General features: G+C 35.2%; 1 protein-coding gene across 3 annotated transcripts in view; it reads left to right on the forward strand.

Moving 5' to 3' along the window:
• PGGT1B (protein geranylgeranyltransferase type I subunit beta) overlaps positions 1 to 17,813 on the forward strand; it is an 80,557-nt gene extending 62,744 nt beyond the window's left edge. For 2 of the 3 annotated variants that reach the window (XM_077138918.1, XM_077138920.1), the window contains exons 7-9: positions 2,752 to 2,936; positions 8,322 to 8,430; positions 16,396 to 17,813. In XM_077138918.1, coding sequence (XP_076995033.1) covers positions 2,752 to 2,936; positions 8,322 to 8,430; positions 16,396 to 16,577 — 476 coding nt within the window. In that variant the 3' untranslated portion in view covers positions 16,578 to 17,813. Of the gene's footprint in view, positions 1 to 2,751; positions 2,937 to 8,321; positions 8,431 to 15,603; positions 15,761 to 16,395 lie in introns of all 3 variants that reach the window. The other variant, XR_013167002.1, reaches the window with a different exon arrangement.
• The last annotated feature ends 605 nt before the right edge of the window (positions 17,814 to 18,418 follow it).

The raw sequence follows: 18,418 nt of genomic DNA on the forward strand, positions 1-18,418 counted from the left end.
GGCTCTCCTGAAGCAGTGGCACGGGTGAACAAGTCACACCTTACCAGAGACCCTGGAAAGCCAGGCACATCGTGCTGTCAGTTTGTGACTGTGGTGGCGAAGTCTGTGGAGGGCTGTTGCTTCTACATCTGTGAGCCTGTGGTAAAGAAGAGCTTAGATATCAAAGATGGAGGAGAGCAAGGGCAAGCTGGAATCTCCCAGCTCCTCTGCACTTGACTTTTATCTCCTCTAACCATAACCACAATAATGGCTCCTGCATTTTCACTTTTCAGATCTCATACAAATTTCTCTATTTTCTAACTCTTAATTCCAGACCATATAGAGAAGCAGACTCTGGGAAACAGAATTCTAGTTTAGCCAAATTGTCACAGTACAAAAATAATTATTGTCATTTTACTCAAATGTTAACTTGTCTAGGCTCACATGTCAGTTATCAAAATCCACTTTACACCCCCTACTTAACTCAGCAGTACCATTCCATCTGTATTTAGATCCTGTTTTGGTTTGCTAATGTTGCCAAAGTGCAATATACCAGGAATGGATTGGCTTTTAGAGGGGATTTATTAGGTTACAAATTTATAGTCCTAGGGACATGAAAATGCCTAAATTAAGGCATTAACAAGAGGATATCTTCCCTCAAGAAAGGCCAGTCACGTCCAGGGTTTCTCTCACATGGGAAAGCTCATGATGACATCTGCTGGCCCCTTACTCCCAAGTTTCATTGCTTTCAACTTCTGGTTCCATTGGCCTCCTCTTTTAGCTTTTATCTGTTGCCAGGCATCTCCAGACATCTGTGTCTGCTTTCTATATCTGCTCTGAACTCTTTCTTTCTCTGTGAGCTCTTTGAAGAACTTCAGTAAACTAAGACCCACCTTGAATAAGTGGAGTCACATCTAATAAAAGGTCCCAGCCAAACAAGTCTTCCCCCACAAGATTGGATTAGGATTAAAAGACCATGGCTTTTCTGGGGTGCATAACAGTTTCAAACTAGCACAGATCCTTTAGTTTAGTATTTTTAAGGTCCCCATAATACAGTTCCGGCTTAGCTTTTTTTTTTCCCCCCAGCTTGGCTTTGAAAGGCTCACACGTGAGTGATTCCTTTCATGTACTCTTGGCTGTGAATAAATATTATTACCTAAGTATTCTCCATATGTTCTCACCTACATTCTTACCTCTGAATTTTGCTGATATTTTTTCCTTTGTTTCACTTCCAACCACCTTCTCCTCATTTCTTCTTCCCTAACGTTCACAGTTTTGCCCAAGCTTACTCATGGAGTTAACCTTTTCAAAATCTGGTGATTTGGATAAAGTAAAAAGTGTCTTTTAAAGAATCCTAACAAATAGTTCGGAGAGTACTATTTAAATGCCTCTTTTCACTTTTTGATGGTTACATACTATATATTAGAGGGGCTTTATATTGATAATATAATTCCTAGTCATAGCTAGATCGTCATGAATTAGAGTAAAACTAGTGGATCATTAGAAAGGAAATAATATTGATAGTTGCTTAACAGAAATTAATCTAAGAAATGGTAATAAATATGTTTTAATTTTCTAATTTACTAAAGACTAAAATTTTTAAAATGAATAAAATTTTTAAAATGAAGACTAAAATTAATCTCATAGCTAATGGGGGGAAATTCTGAAGGTTAAATAGTTCTTACTGATAGTAACTCTTTGAATGTGATAACTACCTTGAGTTTTCTAGAAGCAATGTTCATCTTTCCTAGAGAGTACATCCAAAACTTGTAACACTGAAAAGAAAGACGATAAGGCCCAAAAGCAGGAGTCCATTTAAATTGCTGAAATGTATAAAAATCACTAGGTGAAGTTGTAATAAAGTATTTTCAGTTGTATGGAGTTGACAACAAATAGTGCCAATGGTAAGTGCTGTTTCTTCTCCTTTATGGAAAAATAGTGACTTTTCATTTCCTAAGAAAAATAATTACCCATGTGAGTTTTATTAGTTTTTTTCCTATTGCTCCTATAGTAGTTTACCACAGCTTTAGGGGCTTAAAACAACAGAAATTTATTCTCTTACAGTTCTGGAGCCAGAAGTCCTAAGTGAGTTTTATAGGGCTAAGATCAAAGTGTTGGCACGGCTGGTTCCTTCTGGAGGGTCCAGGGGAGAATCTGTTCCTTACCTCTTCCAGCCTCTCGTAGCTGCTGACAGTCCTTTACTTTTTGCCACATCACTGCAATCTCTGCTAACATGCTCACATTACCTCTTGTTTCTGTAGTCTAATCTTCCTCTGCCTCCCGCTGATAAAGACACTTTTGATTACATTTAGGGACCATCCACATAATCCAGGATAAAAAAAAACATCTCAAGATCTTTGATTTAGTCACATCTACAAAGTCCTTTTTGCCATATAAAAGTTACATTCGCAGGTTCCAGACATTAGTATCTGGATATCTTTGGGAGCCATTTTTAGCCCGCCAGAATGAATATGGATACATTTTGTAAAGTCGTATTTTTATCTTCTTCCATATACTGTTTTCTACTCTACCCCTTCTTCCTTCTTTAAACTTTTTTTCCTTAAAATGTTTAAGCTGACTAGTTACATATCTATATACTAACTCCTACCTTGTTTATATTATGTCTGAAAAGTAGTCTATAGCTTTGGGCATAGAGCCTCAATATTCATTTTAGTTCACTATTTTGTAGTTATTTCACCACTTTTTATTTCACTAACCATTTTGTACTATTTTCAATTTGAAGTTAAAAGCATTGTGTGATTTTGATTACAGGCGGATCAACTTTTTGTGGCATTGCATCACTGTGTCTGATGGGTAAACTAGAAGAAGTTTTTTCAGAAAAAGAATTGAATAGGATAAAGAGGTGGTGTATAATGAGGCAACAAAATGGTTATCATGGAAGACCTAATAAGCCTGTAGACACCTGTTATTCTTTTTGGGTAGGAGCAACTCTGAAGGTAAGAAAAATGAGAAACCTATAATCCATGTTAATATAAAATGTGCTAAAGGGGTCTTTATAATATGCATAAAATATTATTAAATTTAGACTACTAAGTTTGTTTGGTTACTCTGGCAAAGCTACTCCTAAATGGTTTTACCACAGAATTCAGTTATCTGTTGTGTTACTTGAAAATTTCTATTCTTATAAACTGAAAAACTTGAGTTTTTTAAGAAAAACTAAGAAAGGTATAAGGCCATGAAAACTTCTCACTGAAACTGACCCAGGAATCTGCCTGAAAATGATACCAGTAGAGGTTTTACAGGAGGGTATTAATCTTGAAAGATAAACCATGGGATTGTTCCTTTAAAAAACATTTAAAAGTTTTCTATTGTTCTTTAATTTGTCTAAAACCTTCTGAAACTTGTTGATTGATATGCATATGTATTTTTCCACATCTCTGTCAATTTTTATATACCTAATTCTGTAAGGATAGGCACTAAATATCCATTAGTTTTCTTTATCTTAAAATTGCCTTTAAGTTTCACCTAGTTCTGGTATTCTGGAATCTAATAAGTTTATATTCATCTCTGGATAATATCCCAGCTTTTTCTTAAATAAAATTTATGTATATGTTTGAAACGAATTCAGAATACTGAATGATTTAAATTAAAAACAATTTCCTTCCTATCTTTCTACCTCTAGTTCTGTTCCTAGATGTACCACTTTTTTAATTATGGAAATTTTCAAACATACTCAAAAATAGAGAGACTAGTATAATGAACTCCCATGTGTCCATCAGTCAGTATCAACAGTTATCAACCCAAAGCCAACATTTCATCATCTATGCTCCTGTACACTTTCCCCTGTCTCACCGTAGTTTTTGAGGCAAATCCCAGATACCATTTTTTCTGTTATCTGGAATTCTTCAGTATAATGTCTAAATAAAAATATTTTTAAAAGCATAGCTTTAGTATCTTTATCACACCTAAAAAAATTAGTAATAATTCCTTATTAACATCAAATAACCAGTCAGTGATGTTTCTTATTGCATCACATCAAGAGGCACATAATGTCTTAGTTGTCTCCTTTTTAGATCGGAGGGCACCAGGATTGTCAATCTGATTCATCCATTATAAAGTTCCCCATCAGCTTTTTGTCTAATGGTTTTAAATGCCAGTGAGGGTCATTGTTAGATCAATTATATCACTAGGGGTTGCAAAATAGTGATATTCTAATTCTATCATACTTTCTAAATTTCTTAGCTAGGATATTTTATAAAGAAGAATTTTACCTTACCAATTGCAGTTTGTACAGAGAAGAGTAAATAAATACTTTATCTCTTTCTTTCTTTCTTTTTTTTTTTGTTTACAGTGTTCACCATGAATTTGTTCCCTATCATCCTCTAAAAATTTCCAATGAAATGTTTGGGTTTTAGGGGATTTTCTTCTTTGAGTATCATTGTGAACTCATAAATCGTAACATGTTTTACATTTTAATCCATTACAGGTCTTTTTGATGCTCAAATTACCTGTCTTTAAAGGGGGATAATTCAACTTTCCCAAGTTGAATTCTTGATATTCTCACAAGCAGTGGGGACAACCAAAGCCATAGGCTGAAACCCCAATCCTGGAGTTTGTTCATATGAAACTTAACTCCACAAAGGATAGGCTAAGCCTACTTAAAATTAGGCCTAAGAATCACCCCAAAGAGAACCTCTTTTGTTGCTCAGATGTGGCCCGTCTCCAGCCAACAAAACAAGCAAACTCACCATCTTCCCCTGTCTACGTGGGACATGACTCCCAGGGGTGTGGACCTTCCTGACAATGTGGGACAGAAATCCTGGAATGAGCTGAGATTCAGGATCAAGGGATTGAGAAAACCCTTAGAATGAGCTGAGACTCAGCATCAGGGGATTGAGAAAACCTTCTTGACCAAAAGGGGGAAGAGTGAAATGAGACAAAATAAAGTGTCAATGGCTGAGAGATTCCAGAGTCAAGAGGTTATCTGGAGGTTATTCTTGCGCATTAAATAGATATCACCTTGTTAGTCAAGATGTAGTGGAGAGATTGGAGGGAACTGCCTGAAAATGTGGAGCAGTGTTCCAGTAGCCATATTTCTTGAAGATGATTATATAATGATATAGTTTTCACAATGTGACTGTGTGATTGTGAAAACCTTGTGTCTGATGCTCCTTTTATCTACCTTATCAACAGACGCATAAAGCATATGGAATAAAGATGAATAATAGGGGGAACAAATGTTAAAATAAATGTAGAGTGAAATGCTGGTGATCAGTGAGGGGGAGGGTTGGGGAGTATGGTATGTATGAATTTTTTTCTGTTTTCTTTTTATTTCTTTTTCTGAATAGATGCAAATTTCCAAGAAATTATCATGATGGTGAATATGCAACTATGTGATATTGTGAATTACTGATTATATATATGGAATGGAATGATCAAAAATTACGAATGTTTGCGTTTGTTTGGTGTTTTTTGGTATTTTAAAAAGAATTTTAAAATTAATAAAAAATAAATAAATATGATTATCTATGTTAATGTTTTATTGCATTTGTTAAATTTTTTTAAAAAATAAATTTTTTAAAAAAACTATATAAGGTACAACTCAACAACAAGACAAATAACCCAATTAAAAAATGGGCAGAGGTTTTGAGTAGACATTTCTCCAAAGAAGATACAAAAAATAAATAAATACATTACCTGTCTTTAGCCAGTAGGGACTTCTTTAAGTTAACTCCTGAGTATTTTTTATATGACCCCATTTTTTTATTTTAACTTTGTATTTTAATTTTTTTTAATTATTTTTATCATTTTGTTTTTATTTAATAACTTTAAATAATATCATTTCTTAATTTAACATGTTAAGATATTATCTTTGCTTCCCAACTATGAAAAATGAAGATTTAGCTTTCTCATTTTCCAGCAAACTGTTACTGGTTATATTATTTTTGGTTCTGAACCTTTTCTCATCCCCTTCTATCTTCCAGTTCTGTCAGTTTACCTTTACTTTTATAGTATCAAGTTTGGTAACATTCATATTTTGTTAAGTGACCATAATCAAATCTTTCATGCTTCGCCTGTAAATCCAATCTAAAAGTGGAGAACCAATAATCAGCACTTATTATGATAGGGTATATATTCTCATTACTGAACCAAGTATAGTGATAAGATTATAGTTCCTTCTTTTTATATAATGAATGACTCCTGTACCACTCAATAGAGAGTATTCTTAGCACCAAGAATCTAAGGAATCCAGTGGTAGAACGTTCACCTTCCATGCAGAAGACCCAGGTTCGCTTCCCAGACCATGCACCAAAAAAAAAAAAAAGTTGGCGGGCCGCGGTGGCTCAGCGGGCAAGAGTGCTTGCCTGCCGTGCCGGAGGACCCCGGTTCGATTCCCGGCCCCAGCCCATGTAAAAAACAAACAAACAAACAAAATATAATAAAACAAGAAAATGTTTAAAAATGTTTCCCTTTCTTCCTCCCTTCCTTCCATCCTTCCTTCCTTCCTTCTCTGTCTTTCCTTCCTTTCCTCCCTCTCTCTTTAAAAAAAAAAAAAAAAAAAAAAAAAAAGTCTAAGGAGTCTCTTTCCTTATATTCTATTACTTATAGCAAAATAAGCCATGTTTTTTGTTTATTATTTGTACAATACTTTCTTAATAGGTTTTATTTCTCTTGGAATTCTTAATTGCTTTCCTTTTTCTTTTGACAGCTAAATGATGCCTTCTTTGTCAATCACCCACATTTTCCATAGCTCACTTTCATAAACACTTTCATCTGCTTTCTGGCTTACAGAAATTTGCTGAACTGTTCTCTTCACAGTTTGATTTATTCTTTATTCTTTTTAATGGAATCTTGGGAGAGAAGACAAATACACTGAGCTAGATAGTTTTCTGTGTTGCAATCATATTTTCTTTCACCATTTATCTTTCCTAATTAAAGAGCTATAATTTTTTTACTATTCTCAAACAAACCTAGCTCCAAAATCTGGTTAATAATTTGTTTCTTTTTCTTGAGATATTTTTATTTCCAGGTAATGCCTGTTTATAATTGCTAGATCAAAATCTTATCATAGAGTTAGAATAGAGGTGGTAAATTGCATTTTTAAGACAGATTAGTTCATCTTAAGTTGATTTGTTGCTTAATATCACATGCATAAACTGTCCATCATTTGAATTTTAGCTGTAGCGTATCAGTAATAAAAGGTCATAAATGCTGTTATCAGTTTATTTGGTTTATTTTCCCAGTAGGCTCTGAAACCAGTCATTCCTTGTAAAAAAAGTTTACATTGTAACATTTATTACTTAATGTTACATAGATTGCATATTTTTTTAAAGAAAAATTTCAGAGTACCACTTATTATACCAGCATCACTAGTATAATAGTAGATAGCTTTGTTTATGGAAACCTAGTCAATCAATAGATTTTGATCTCTTTGCAAATATTGAAATATTGGTAATACAAGGATGGTTTAAGAAATCTTAGCTCTAGTAATTCCACACATCTGAAAACTAGGATTAGAAGTATTCCAAACATTATTTGTACCAAGTAAATGAGCATATTTTTGTAATGTGAAAGATAATTTTGTGGAAGATACCTGTTTTGTACCAATGACTGGGGTAGGGGATGTGTATTTAAAAGTTTAATCTTGAATTCCTGGTGCAAACATACTTTTATCTAGAAAACCTGGAGAGAGTATCATCTTATTGTCCCCCACTCCCACATTTTGTGGCAGGTGGTGTTGAGATATGTAAAGATGTATATTCTTTCTGGGGAGAAGGGGGGGCATGATCCAGGAATTGAACCGGATCTCCTGAGCATTTACCACTGAACCACCCATGCACCCTAAAGATGCATATTCTTAAATGATGATTTTACTATTTAAGAGAGTTTTTGTTAAGGATTCACTTGAAGATAGACATTTTTGAATTGTCCTTCATTCTTTTGACCTTTGTAGAATGTAAAGTAGATATTCATGATCATGGCATATTTTTGTCATTAAAATGTATCTTTTGTGTTTTTAAATGCATTCATTTTACAGTTGTGACTTTATTATGAACTTTAAAGAGGCAAATTTTGAAAAACTGGGGGGAAAAAAAGATGAACAGATTGAAGAAGTTGTAGTTAGAACCTAGCTTAAAGTGATGCAAAAGCTTAGTCTGGCCTGGATGAAAAGAAGGAAGTAGTCCAGAAAAGGAGAGTAGATTTGATAAGATTATAATAAAGGTAACAAGGTTGGCTAATTTTACATGCTCAGATCCCCAGAGACTTGCTCTGAAAGTCTTAGCGAAAAACATATTTAAATGATTCATGTCTGAGTTTTGAGCCAAAGATTAATGTGAAAGTTTTATGTCAATAAATTTATATTTGTCGTGTTGTTTCAGCTCCTGAAAATTTTCCAATACACTAACTTTGAGAAAAATAGAAATTATATCTTGTCAACTCAAGATCGCCTCGTAGGGGGATTTGCCAAGTGGCCAGATAGTCATCCAGGTAATTTAATTTTTTAAATATGAATCCAGAAAAAATTTTTCTTTTGTTTATGTCTTGAGTAAATAAATCATCAAGCATCTTTGTCCAAAAGGATACATAATAGAAAATTTAACCACAGTTGTAAATGTACAGTGTATAGTGAGGAAAATGGTAGACTATTAAGTTTGGTGTAGCTTTAAGGTTACTGGTAGGTATGAAGGAAGGGGTGGTTATCAAGACATTGGTATAGTTTGCTTTTTTTTCCCATATATTTCAGTTGGAATGTTTTATTTTATTTGAGGCAATAAAACAAGGTAATCTGAGTGGATGCTGTCTAAAATAGAGACTCATTTGGCCCCTCCAAAATCACTAGGACATTAGCTCTGACTGGAGCTAAGTAGAACACATAACTCTGAATCCAAAAGGCAGGTAGTTCTTATACTCTGCAGTACCGGTGTCTCTGCACAGATTCAGATACTTTTTTAGATGCATACCTTGTCATCTGAACCCTCACCACTCACTCTGTAACTCAGACACCAAATAGATTCAGACAGTGTGATATTTCCTGCTTTCCAGATTTTTAAATAGTGTAGATGTAAAGAGCAAAGGATTCTTGTATCTCACAACTACTTTCAAATGGGTTCTTTGGAAATAATGAAAACTTTTATTGATAATGGCATTTCTTCAAAATATGTTGATAATTCTGTGTTTCCCAAACCTAGATAGGCTTCGTGCCTAAACTGCCTGCTCAGTACAGTGTCATTTACTGGCACTGTAGGTCCAGCCTGCCTGCTGAACTCATCATTTCCATGCCCCAACCTGCCCCCAAACCTTGGTGGCACTACCCAAGTTCAGATCTAGGATTCTGTTAGAACATTTATTGGTCATCTTTCTGTCTCTTGTCTAGTTCCCCTCATATTCACACTTTATATGTGTACATGTATATGTGCTTATTAATTGAGAGGAAATGTGGCAAAAGCTTTCTTCAGATTTTCAAAGGGATCTCTGATGCAAAAAATGTTAAGAACCTTTAATCTAAACCTTCCTAGTCTAAAGTTGTCCAGAGACTTCCTCAGCACTCAGAGCCAAGTTCTTTGGCATAGCCACAAAGGTCTTCCCGAGATTTGGCATCTTGCCTACATCTAGCATCATCTTTCTCATCCTCCATTCCCTCCCCATCTCTTATGTTTTTACTTCCAGCAAAATGAGCCTTTTTACAAGTTCCTCATAAAAATTAATTTGAGCTTGTCACTGAGTCTGAACACCTGAATAGACCAAGAGTGAAAGATGACAGACTCAGAGGATCTTCCTAAAGGTGTTCCTCTCCCATCACATCAAGAGGTGTGCTGTGCCCAGTATTCTGCTAGTAAGCTAGTGATGCTACTTTTAACCACCTAGTCAGGGTGCTGACTGCCTGATCTTGGCATTTTGAAGGTAAGCACCAGAGGCATCCACAAAAGAAATGAACTATGTTTACTGAAAAACACCTAGAAGATTTTAAAATTTTGTTCAGTAAAAACCTCTACCCAAACCCTGATCTTCAGAAAGAAATGGCCTTTATAATGGGTATACATCCAACAGTACTACAGGTTTGGTTCAAAAACCACAAAGCAAACTCAAGAAAGCAAAATTCAACTATAATCAGCAAAAACAAGAAGCTCAACAACAACAATTACCTGAAGGAGTCGAAATCAGTCATTCTGAGAGAAATGTGGACACACCACACAGACCCCCTAAAGGTGTTTGTCCTGTCTCCTTAGTTTATATAAATACATACAACAACAATTACCTGAAGGAGTCGAAATCAGTCATTCCGAGAGAAATGTGGACACACCACACAGACCCCCTAAGGGTGTTTGTCCTGTCTCCTTAGTTTATATAAATAATTCAGTACCCTCATTCCAACTTAGCATATGTCCCAACTATAGAGTACCCACAAACCTCTTTGTTGGCCACAAAATAGTCCATTTTGGCTGCTGCCAAGACCCTAACATATACTGCCTTTATCCCATTTTGGAATCCCAAATTCTACCCCCAAGGTTTAATTCTAATTCTTTTGTCTCTTCATCTCTACAAGGAACTTAAACAGCATTTTAAATTCTCTCCATTGCAACTTTTCTATAAAATCTTAACTTATCCCAAAATAGAAAGTTCATCTTTGGGTTCTGTTTTCAGGATACTCAAGCTAGGGTATCCTCACTAAAATACATATGTATTTTTTTAAATTGCATATCACATGGTATTCAGCCTGTTGTGAATTGAATCATATCCCCTACAAGATCTTTTTAAGTCGTCTGTGAATAGGATCTTCAAAGATCCTATTAAGGTGAGGCTAAATTAAATCAGGATGACCTTAACCCATTTTATGACTGGAGTCCTTTAGCAAAAGAAATTTGGACATGAAAGTAGAATCCACAGAACGAGACCAAAGAAGACAGATCACCTTGTCACAGAGGCAGGCAAGCCACCATTAGAAAACCGCAGATTTCTGAGGAAGCATGGCCCCACCGGTACCTTGATGTCAGATTTCTAGCCTCCAGAACTGCAAGATAATAACTTCCTGTTGTTTAAGCCAACCAGCCAGAAGTATTTGTCATAGCAATCCTGACAACTAAAACATGAAAGAGCCAGGTTTAGAGAGAATTTTTCAGATGTAATTGCATATATTAGAAAAAATAAATGCTGATAATCAATGATGTCACTGAAGCTGCATGTGAGAATGATAGAGGGAGGAGGGCTGGGGACATAAATGAAATCAGAAAGAAAGATAGATGTTAAAGATCAAGATGGTATAATCTAGGAATGCCTAAAGTGTATAATAGTGAAATGTACAATGTACAAATTTTTTTTAACTTTTTTCTATTAATTAAAAAAAAATTAACAAACAAAACATTTAGATATCATTCCATTCTACATATATAATCAGTAATTCTTAATATCATCACATAGTTGCATATTCATCATTTCTTAGTACATTTGCATCAATTTAGAAAAAGGAATAAAAGACAACAGAAAAAGAAATAAAATGATAATAGAGAAAAAAAAACTGTACGTACCATACCCCTTACCCCTCACTTTCATTTACCACTATTTCAAACTGAATTTATTTTAACATTTAGTGTTATTACTGTTTGGGTAGTACTTTCCTCTACCATTTTGCCTTTTGTATTTTATATGTCATATCTAATTTTCCTTCTTTCTACACTCTTCTCCACACCTCTCTCTTCTATCTTTTCGTATCTGTCTCTAGTGCTCCCTTTAGTATTTCTTGCAGAGCTGGTCTCTTGGTCACATATTCTCTCAGTGACTTTTTGTCTGAAAATGTTTTAATTTCTCTCTCATTTTTGAAGGACAATTTTGCTGGATATAGAATTCTTGGTTGGCAGTTTTTCTCTTTTAATAATTTAAATATATCATCCCACTGTCTTCTCGCCTCCATGGTTTCTGCTGAGAAATCTACACATAGTCTTATTGGGTTTCCCTTGTATGTGATGGATTGCTTTTCTCTTGCTGCTTTCAAGATCCTCTCTTTCTCTTTGACCTCTGACATTCTGACTAGTAAGTGTCTTAGAGTATGTCTATTTGGATCTATTCTCTTTGAGGTGCATTGCACTTCTTGGATCTGTAATTTTAGGTCTTTCATAAGAGTTGGGAAATTTTCAGTGATAATTTCTTCCATTAGTTTTTCTCCTCCTTTTCCCTTCTCTTCTCTTTCTGGGACTCCCACAACACGTATATTTGTGTGCTTCATATTATCATTCAATTCCCTGAGTCCCTGCTCATATTTTTCTATTCTTTTCCCTATAATTTTTGTTTCTTTTTGCATTTCAGATGTTCCATCCTCCAGTTCACTAATCCTAACCTCTGTCTCTTGAAATCTACCATTGTAGGTTTCCTTTGTTTTTTCATCTCTTCTACTGTATCTTTCATTCCCATAAGTTCTGTGATTTGTTTTTTCAGACTTTCCATTTCTTCTTTTTGTTCATTCCCTGCCTTCTTCAAGTCCTCCCTCAATTCATTGATTTGGTTTTTGATGAGGTTTTCCATTTTTGTTCGTATATTCTGAATTAGTTGTTTCAGCTCCTGTATCTCATTTGAACTATTGGTCTGTTCCTTTGACTGGGCCATATCTTCAGTTTTCCTGGTGTGATTTGTTATTTTTTGCTGGTGTCTAGACATTTAATTACCTTAATTAGTTTATTCTGGAGATTGCTTTCACTTTTCTTACCTGGGGTTTTCTTGCTAGATGAGCTTGTTGTCTATCTGTTCTTTTACCCTCAGTTCAGCTTTTTCTGGGCCTCTAGCTTAAGTTTTGTTTAACAGAGGGTAATTTTTCAGTTCTTTTTTTCTTGTTTCTTGTCCTGCTTGTAAGGTGCTTTTTCCCTGCCCACCCTTAGGAGGGTCTACATAGGTATTACAGACTCCAGCCGCGTTTTCCTGGACTAAACTGGCCTCCTTTCGGGGGAAAGGAGTCACCTGCCTCAGTTTTCCCTGAGGGTGAGACCCAACAGTTTGAAAGACTTTCTTGTGAAATCTCTGGGCTCTGTTTTTCTTATCCTGCCCAGTATGTGGCACTTGTCTGTCTGTGGGTCCCACCACAAAAGATGTTTTGGCTCCTTTAACTTTGGAAGGCTCTCCCTTCTGGGGGCGTGGTGGAGACAGAGGAGAGGTTGTAGGCTGGTTTTAATGGCTTCAAATTACCAAGCCCTGGGGTCTGAATTCCTTGAGAGAGGGATTCCACCTGAGTTGCGTTTCACCCATCCCCTGGGGAAGGCTCAGGCAGGAGACAGCCCTGAAAGCAGCCCGTTTCTGCGTATACCTGGGGCAGTTGCAGCCTGTGTAATCCCACCACTGAATCCAGAGACAGCCAAGCCTCCGTAGAAACAGCCACAAAAGCCTCCGTTTCGTCCCCTTTCCTCTTTTTCGGTTAGCCCAATAGGCGACCTCTGCCTTGACCAGTTTCGCCTGAGCTGTTGGCCTATTTTTAGTAGTCAGAATTTGTTTATTAATGCCACAATTGGTGTTTGGTTGGACTCAGTCCCTGCTACTGTTAGAGTCTCTTTCCTTTCCCTCCAGGAAGCTACCTGTGGGGGAGGGGCGCCGGGCACCAGCCGCCGTGGCTTGGGGAACTCACTGTTCCGGAGACTCGCAGCTGGTCCAGCTGGTCCAGACTGGGATACGCTGTGTGTCTGGTCACTATCGTGGCTCCAGGAGCTGTTCTGTACTGTTTCTGGTTATTTAGTAGTTGTTCTGGAGGATGAACTAAAACACACACATTGCTAAGCCGCCATCTTGACCCCTCCCCCCAATGTACAAATTTTAAAAATGTTTTTGCATGAGGAAAAGCAAAGGAATGTCATATTGCAGGATGCTGAAAATAGATGGTAATTAATATTTTAAAATGTCACCTTATGTGTGAGACTAAAGCAAAAAATGTTTATTTGTTACAAAATTTATATTTTGACTAGAGCATTTCCTAATATAACTTATGTAGATAGTTTGATTGAATGTCATAAGTACTTGGAATCTCAGGTAGGACATGAGATTTTGTTGGTTTGTCCAGAGTGATGCCCCGATGAATCCCAGAGTGATTTGATCAGTGAGTAGAAAAGTATCTGCAAGCCCCCTTCAGGGAATGGTGAGAGCAGGGAGAAATTCAACTTCCCCAAGTTGAATTCTTGATATTCTCAAAACCAGTGTGGACAACCAAAGCTATAGGCTGAGCCCCCAGTCTTGGGGTTTGTTCATATGACACTTAACCCCACAAGGGATCGGTCAAGTCTACTTAAAATTTAGGCCTAAGAGTCACCCCCAAGAGAGCCTCTTTTGTTGCTCAGATGTGGCCTCTCTCTCCAGCCAACATGACAAGCAGTCTCACCACCCTCCCCCTCTCTGCGTGGGACATGACTCCCAGGGGTGTGGACCTTCCTGGCGATGTGGGACAGAGATCCTGGAATGAGCTGAGACTCAGCATAAGGGATTGAGAGAACCTTCTTGACCAAAGGGGGAAGAGTGAAATGAGACTACGTGTCAATGGCTGAGAGATTCCAAACAGAGTCAAGAGGTTATCCTGGAGGTTATTCTTATGTATTAAGTAGATATCACCTTGTTGTTCAAGATGTAGTGGAGAGGCTGGAGGGAACTGCCTGAAAATGTAGAGCTGTGTTCCAGTAGCCATGTTTCTTGATGATGATTGAACAATGAAATAGCTTTCACAATGAGACTCTGAATGTGAAAATCTTGTGTCTGATGCTCCTTTTAGCTACTATATGAACAGAAAAGTAGAACATATGGAATAAAAATAAATAAATAGAGGGAACAAGTGTTAAAATAAATTTAGTTTGAAATGCTAGTGGTAAATGAAAGCAAGGGGTAAGGGGTATGGTATGTATAATCTTTTTTTCTCTGTTATCATTTTATTTCTTTTTGTTTTGTCTTTTTATTTTTCTAAATCGATGCAGATGTTCTAAGAAATGATGAATATGCAACTATGTGATGATATTAAGAATTACTGATTGTATATGTAGAATGGAATGATATCTTAATGTTTTGTTTGTTAAATTTTTTTTAATAAAAAAAATACAGATTGCTCAAAAAAAAAAAATATTCAGAGATAGGGCAGGCAATGGTGGCTCAGTGGCAGAGCTCTCGCCTGCCATGTTGAAGACCCAGGTTCACTTCCCTGTGCCTGCCCATGTATTAAAAAAAAATAAAAAGATAAAACAAAAAATATATACTACAACTATAGAGCATAAAATATCTTTGTGTGCTAAATTGAATTTATGTGAAAAAGACCTGTTCTCAGAGACTTTAGAAATATCACTTTAACAGGATTTTTTGAAATTAGCTATGCATATATGCTTTAACATTAAAATATCATAAAAGCTTTGACAAAAAAAGAGATTTTATATATATTTACAGAAGAAACCTCTGAAAAGAACTAAAAGGGGATTAATATGGGCATGCATTAATGAACTAACTTTGTCACAAATGACATTGAATAAACACAACTGTTTGTCACTCCTGTTTTGAAAAGTAAATGATATTCATACAAGTAAAACTTTTTTTTTTAACTCTTTGACAGAGTTTGACTTGGTGACATTTTGAACTTTATTAATAGCTCAGGAGACCATAAATGATGGACATTTCAAAGACAGAAAAAAATTGACTGCTGTAGAACTTTGTTTTTCATAGGGTTCCCACAGTTGCAGATCTCTGAGCTCTTTAGAAGCCCATAAAAGGCTCTGTAGCAGGAGATGGCCATGTGATTTCAGTGGCCACTTTAATTGAAGAGGATTGCTGCCCCTGAAAGACAGGAAACTAATAAGGCCAGTGCAGAAGGATTGTTATGGTATGAACATTCTCATTATTATAACCAAGTAGAATGTGAGTTTCTTTTTTTGTTGTCACATATTTTAAGAATGACTGGCAGTACTCTAAATTGAAAAATTAAAAATAGTACAGCATTCCTAAAACAATTACTTTATTTAACCTCCTCTTATTTAACATAGTATTAGGATAGTATGCAATTTCGGAACTATCAAAGGGCTGTGGTGGGGCTAGGGAGGAGGCTTGCTACTTGGATTGAGGTGAGAGGTTTGTTTTCATTTTTAAGAAAAAAAACGTTCCTTTTATAATATAGTTAAAGCCTCTTGTTTCCATATTCTGGAGTAAGCAAAAGGGAAAACCCATTGAACTGAGAAGACATATTAATTACATACTCTTTCTCTGTGTCCTTTAATCACAGTGAATGTTGGAATGATAGTTTCATGAATAAAATACCTTCTGATTTTGAGTATATGGTTTATTAAAACAAATTGGTATGTGAAACTTTGAGGAAGCAAATATTTTTAAAAATTAACATTTTTCAAAATTTATTTTTAATGTAATGATGTGCTGATAGATATGCAACTAAAATATTTTGTATCATGTACAGGTAAGAATGCCTATTAAGAATGACATTGTGATAAAATGTTTCATTTTCAGATGCTTTGCATGCATACTTTGGGATCTGTGGTCTGTCACTAATGGATGAAAGTGGAATTTGTAAGGTTCATCCTGCCCTGAATATAAGTACACGGACTTCTGACCGCCTTCGTGATCTCCATCAGACCTGGAAAACCAAAGACTCCAAACAAAGCTCAAAGAATGTGCACATTTCCACATGACTAACTTTAGATTGGGGGAATGTGGGGTTTGTAGCATAACTGCAGCTCAAGGTTAAAAACCATGTATAACCAAGTGTGCTCTTTTTTTCAAAAGATGGAATCATACAGTCAAATCTCATGCTGATGTCATCTGGGGATATGGTCTAAAGTTAGTAACCTTTGTATTAGATTTCAAGAAAATCTTTGTTGAAGTTTAAACCTTAGTGGACTTTGTCACGGTTCTTAAATGTTTATATGGTATTTCTACGAAGTTGTTTGAGGCAAATTAACTGTATGTGTGTAGGTTATCTTTTAAAAAAAACTTCACTACAAATTGTATCATACAAATCTTTGAAAGAAGTTTGCACTTCCTATAGCATTGATACTCTTCTGGTGAACTCTTAGTGATCGTTTAAAAAGCTTAATTGCAGATGTTAGAAAATTGCTGTAATGAATTGAGTGTCTGGGATTTATTCTTTGAAAATAGATGATCCCATAATTTTTTTAAAGAAGAATGACTTATTTTATTTTATTCTTAAGTGAAATGTGCCAATTAAACTTTTGTGGCTTATGTAAATGAAATTAATAATGTCATAAAAAGAATAAATAGGCTTAACTAATACAGTAGTTTTATAAAGAGATTGTTTTGTTTTATAAGACTGTTATTGTGTTGCTGAAGAAAAAGCAATTTAACTGTATTTCATTGTAAAAGGGAAAGTTTTGTGTTGAGCAGGTCACTTATTGACTTTGCTGAAGTGCATTCCAATTACATTTGATTTTAATCTCAAAACATTAGTTACCCTTTTTGCTGTCTGGTGAGAAGATCTTAGATGAAGGAAAGACGTAGTGTTTTCATTTATTTCTTTGAAATATGTGATCTTTAAATATATTTCTACTTTTGTAACAGTTACTTTTAGCATTTGGTTTTTTGTTGTTTGTTGCTCCCAGGCTAAATGAGCTAGCTGTTCTCATTTCAAACTAATAATATTCTAATGTTTTCACATTAATAAATAAAAAAAGTAAGTATAAAAACAGGTCCACCCAAGAAAATTCAGAGGTGGAACTCTATACATAGTCATTTATATTTTTATATTCTCAAGTAAGTGGGAGAGAAATACAACCATTTGGGGTGAAAAATTTGTTTTTCACCTTTGTTCATTTTTTTTGTGTTTTCTTCTATGCGCTAGCTAATTGTAAAGGAGATAGTGTAGAGATTTATCTTCATTTGTTATCAATAAATCCTATCCATTAACATTGCTCAATGGCTGTTCAAAGATATGAATCTAGTACTAAAATGGAGAAGGGAATCTCTTCACTTAAGGAGCTAGGGTTAAATTAAAGTCTTGGTGATGATAAATGTTGAATTATTCTACAAGTATCAGTATAAAAACTAAATAGTATCACTGTTTAGGTAATCATATTTAATTTTATTTTCATTTCTCTTCTAAATTAGGGAAAAAGTACTCCCAATAATAGTCCTTCCAAAGGGAAACCTTGTATATTCTTAGAGAATTGATTCATTTATTATTGGTACACTTAGCCTTGAGTTTTCCAAAATAGATTGTATTCTTTTTTTTTTTTCTGATGATGGGAAAAAAGATAATTTTAACAACAAATGTTATCCTATTTTTCCATGAGTTGTTCCAGTTACTTTGATTTAAATCCTGGAAAATAAGATATCCGTATTTCAAATTAAGTCATCTCTTAGATATTGGGAGTTAAATTAGTGTATGTATATAATAATGGCTTTAGAACTGCATTAAAAAGCATATAAGTCCAAATTAGTTTTTCTATATCTCCACCAGTGGTTGGAAGGTAAGAAAGGTAGTTCATACTAATGACCAGATTTATAAATGAAAGCT

This window comes from Tamandua tetradactyla, chromosome 21, assembly GCF_023851605.1.
Source record: "Tamandua tetradactyla isolate mTamTet1 chromosome 21, mTamTet1.pri, whole genome shotgun sequence".
Classification (NCBI taxonomy): domain Eukaryota; kingdom Metazoa; phylum Chordata; class Mammalia; order Pilosa; family Myrmecophagidae; genus Tamandua; species Tamandua tetradactyla.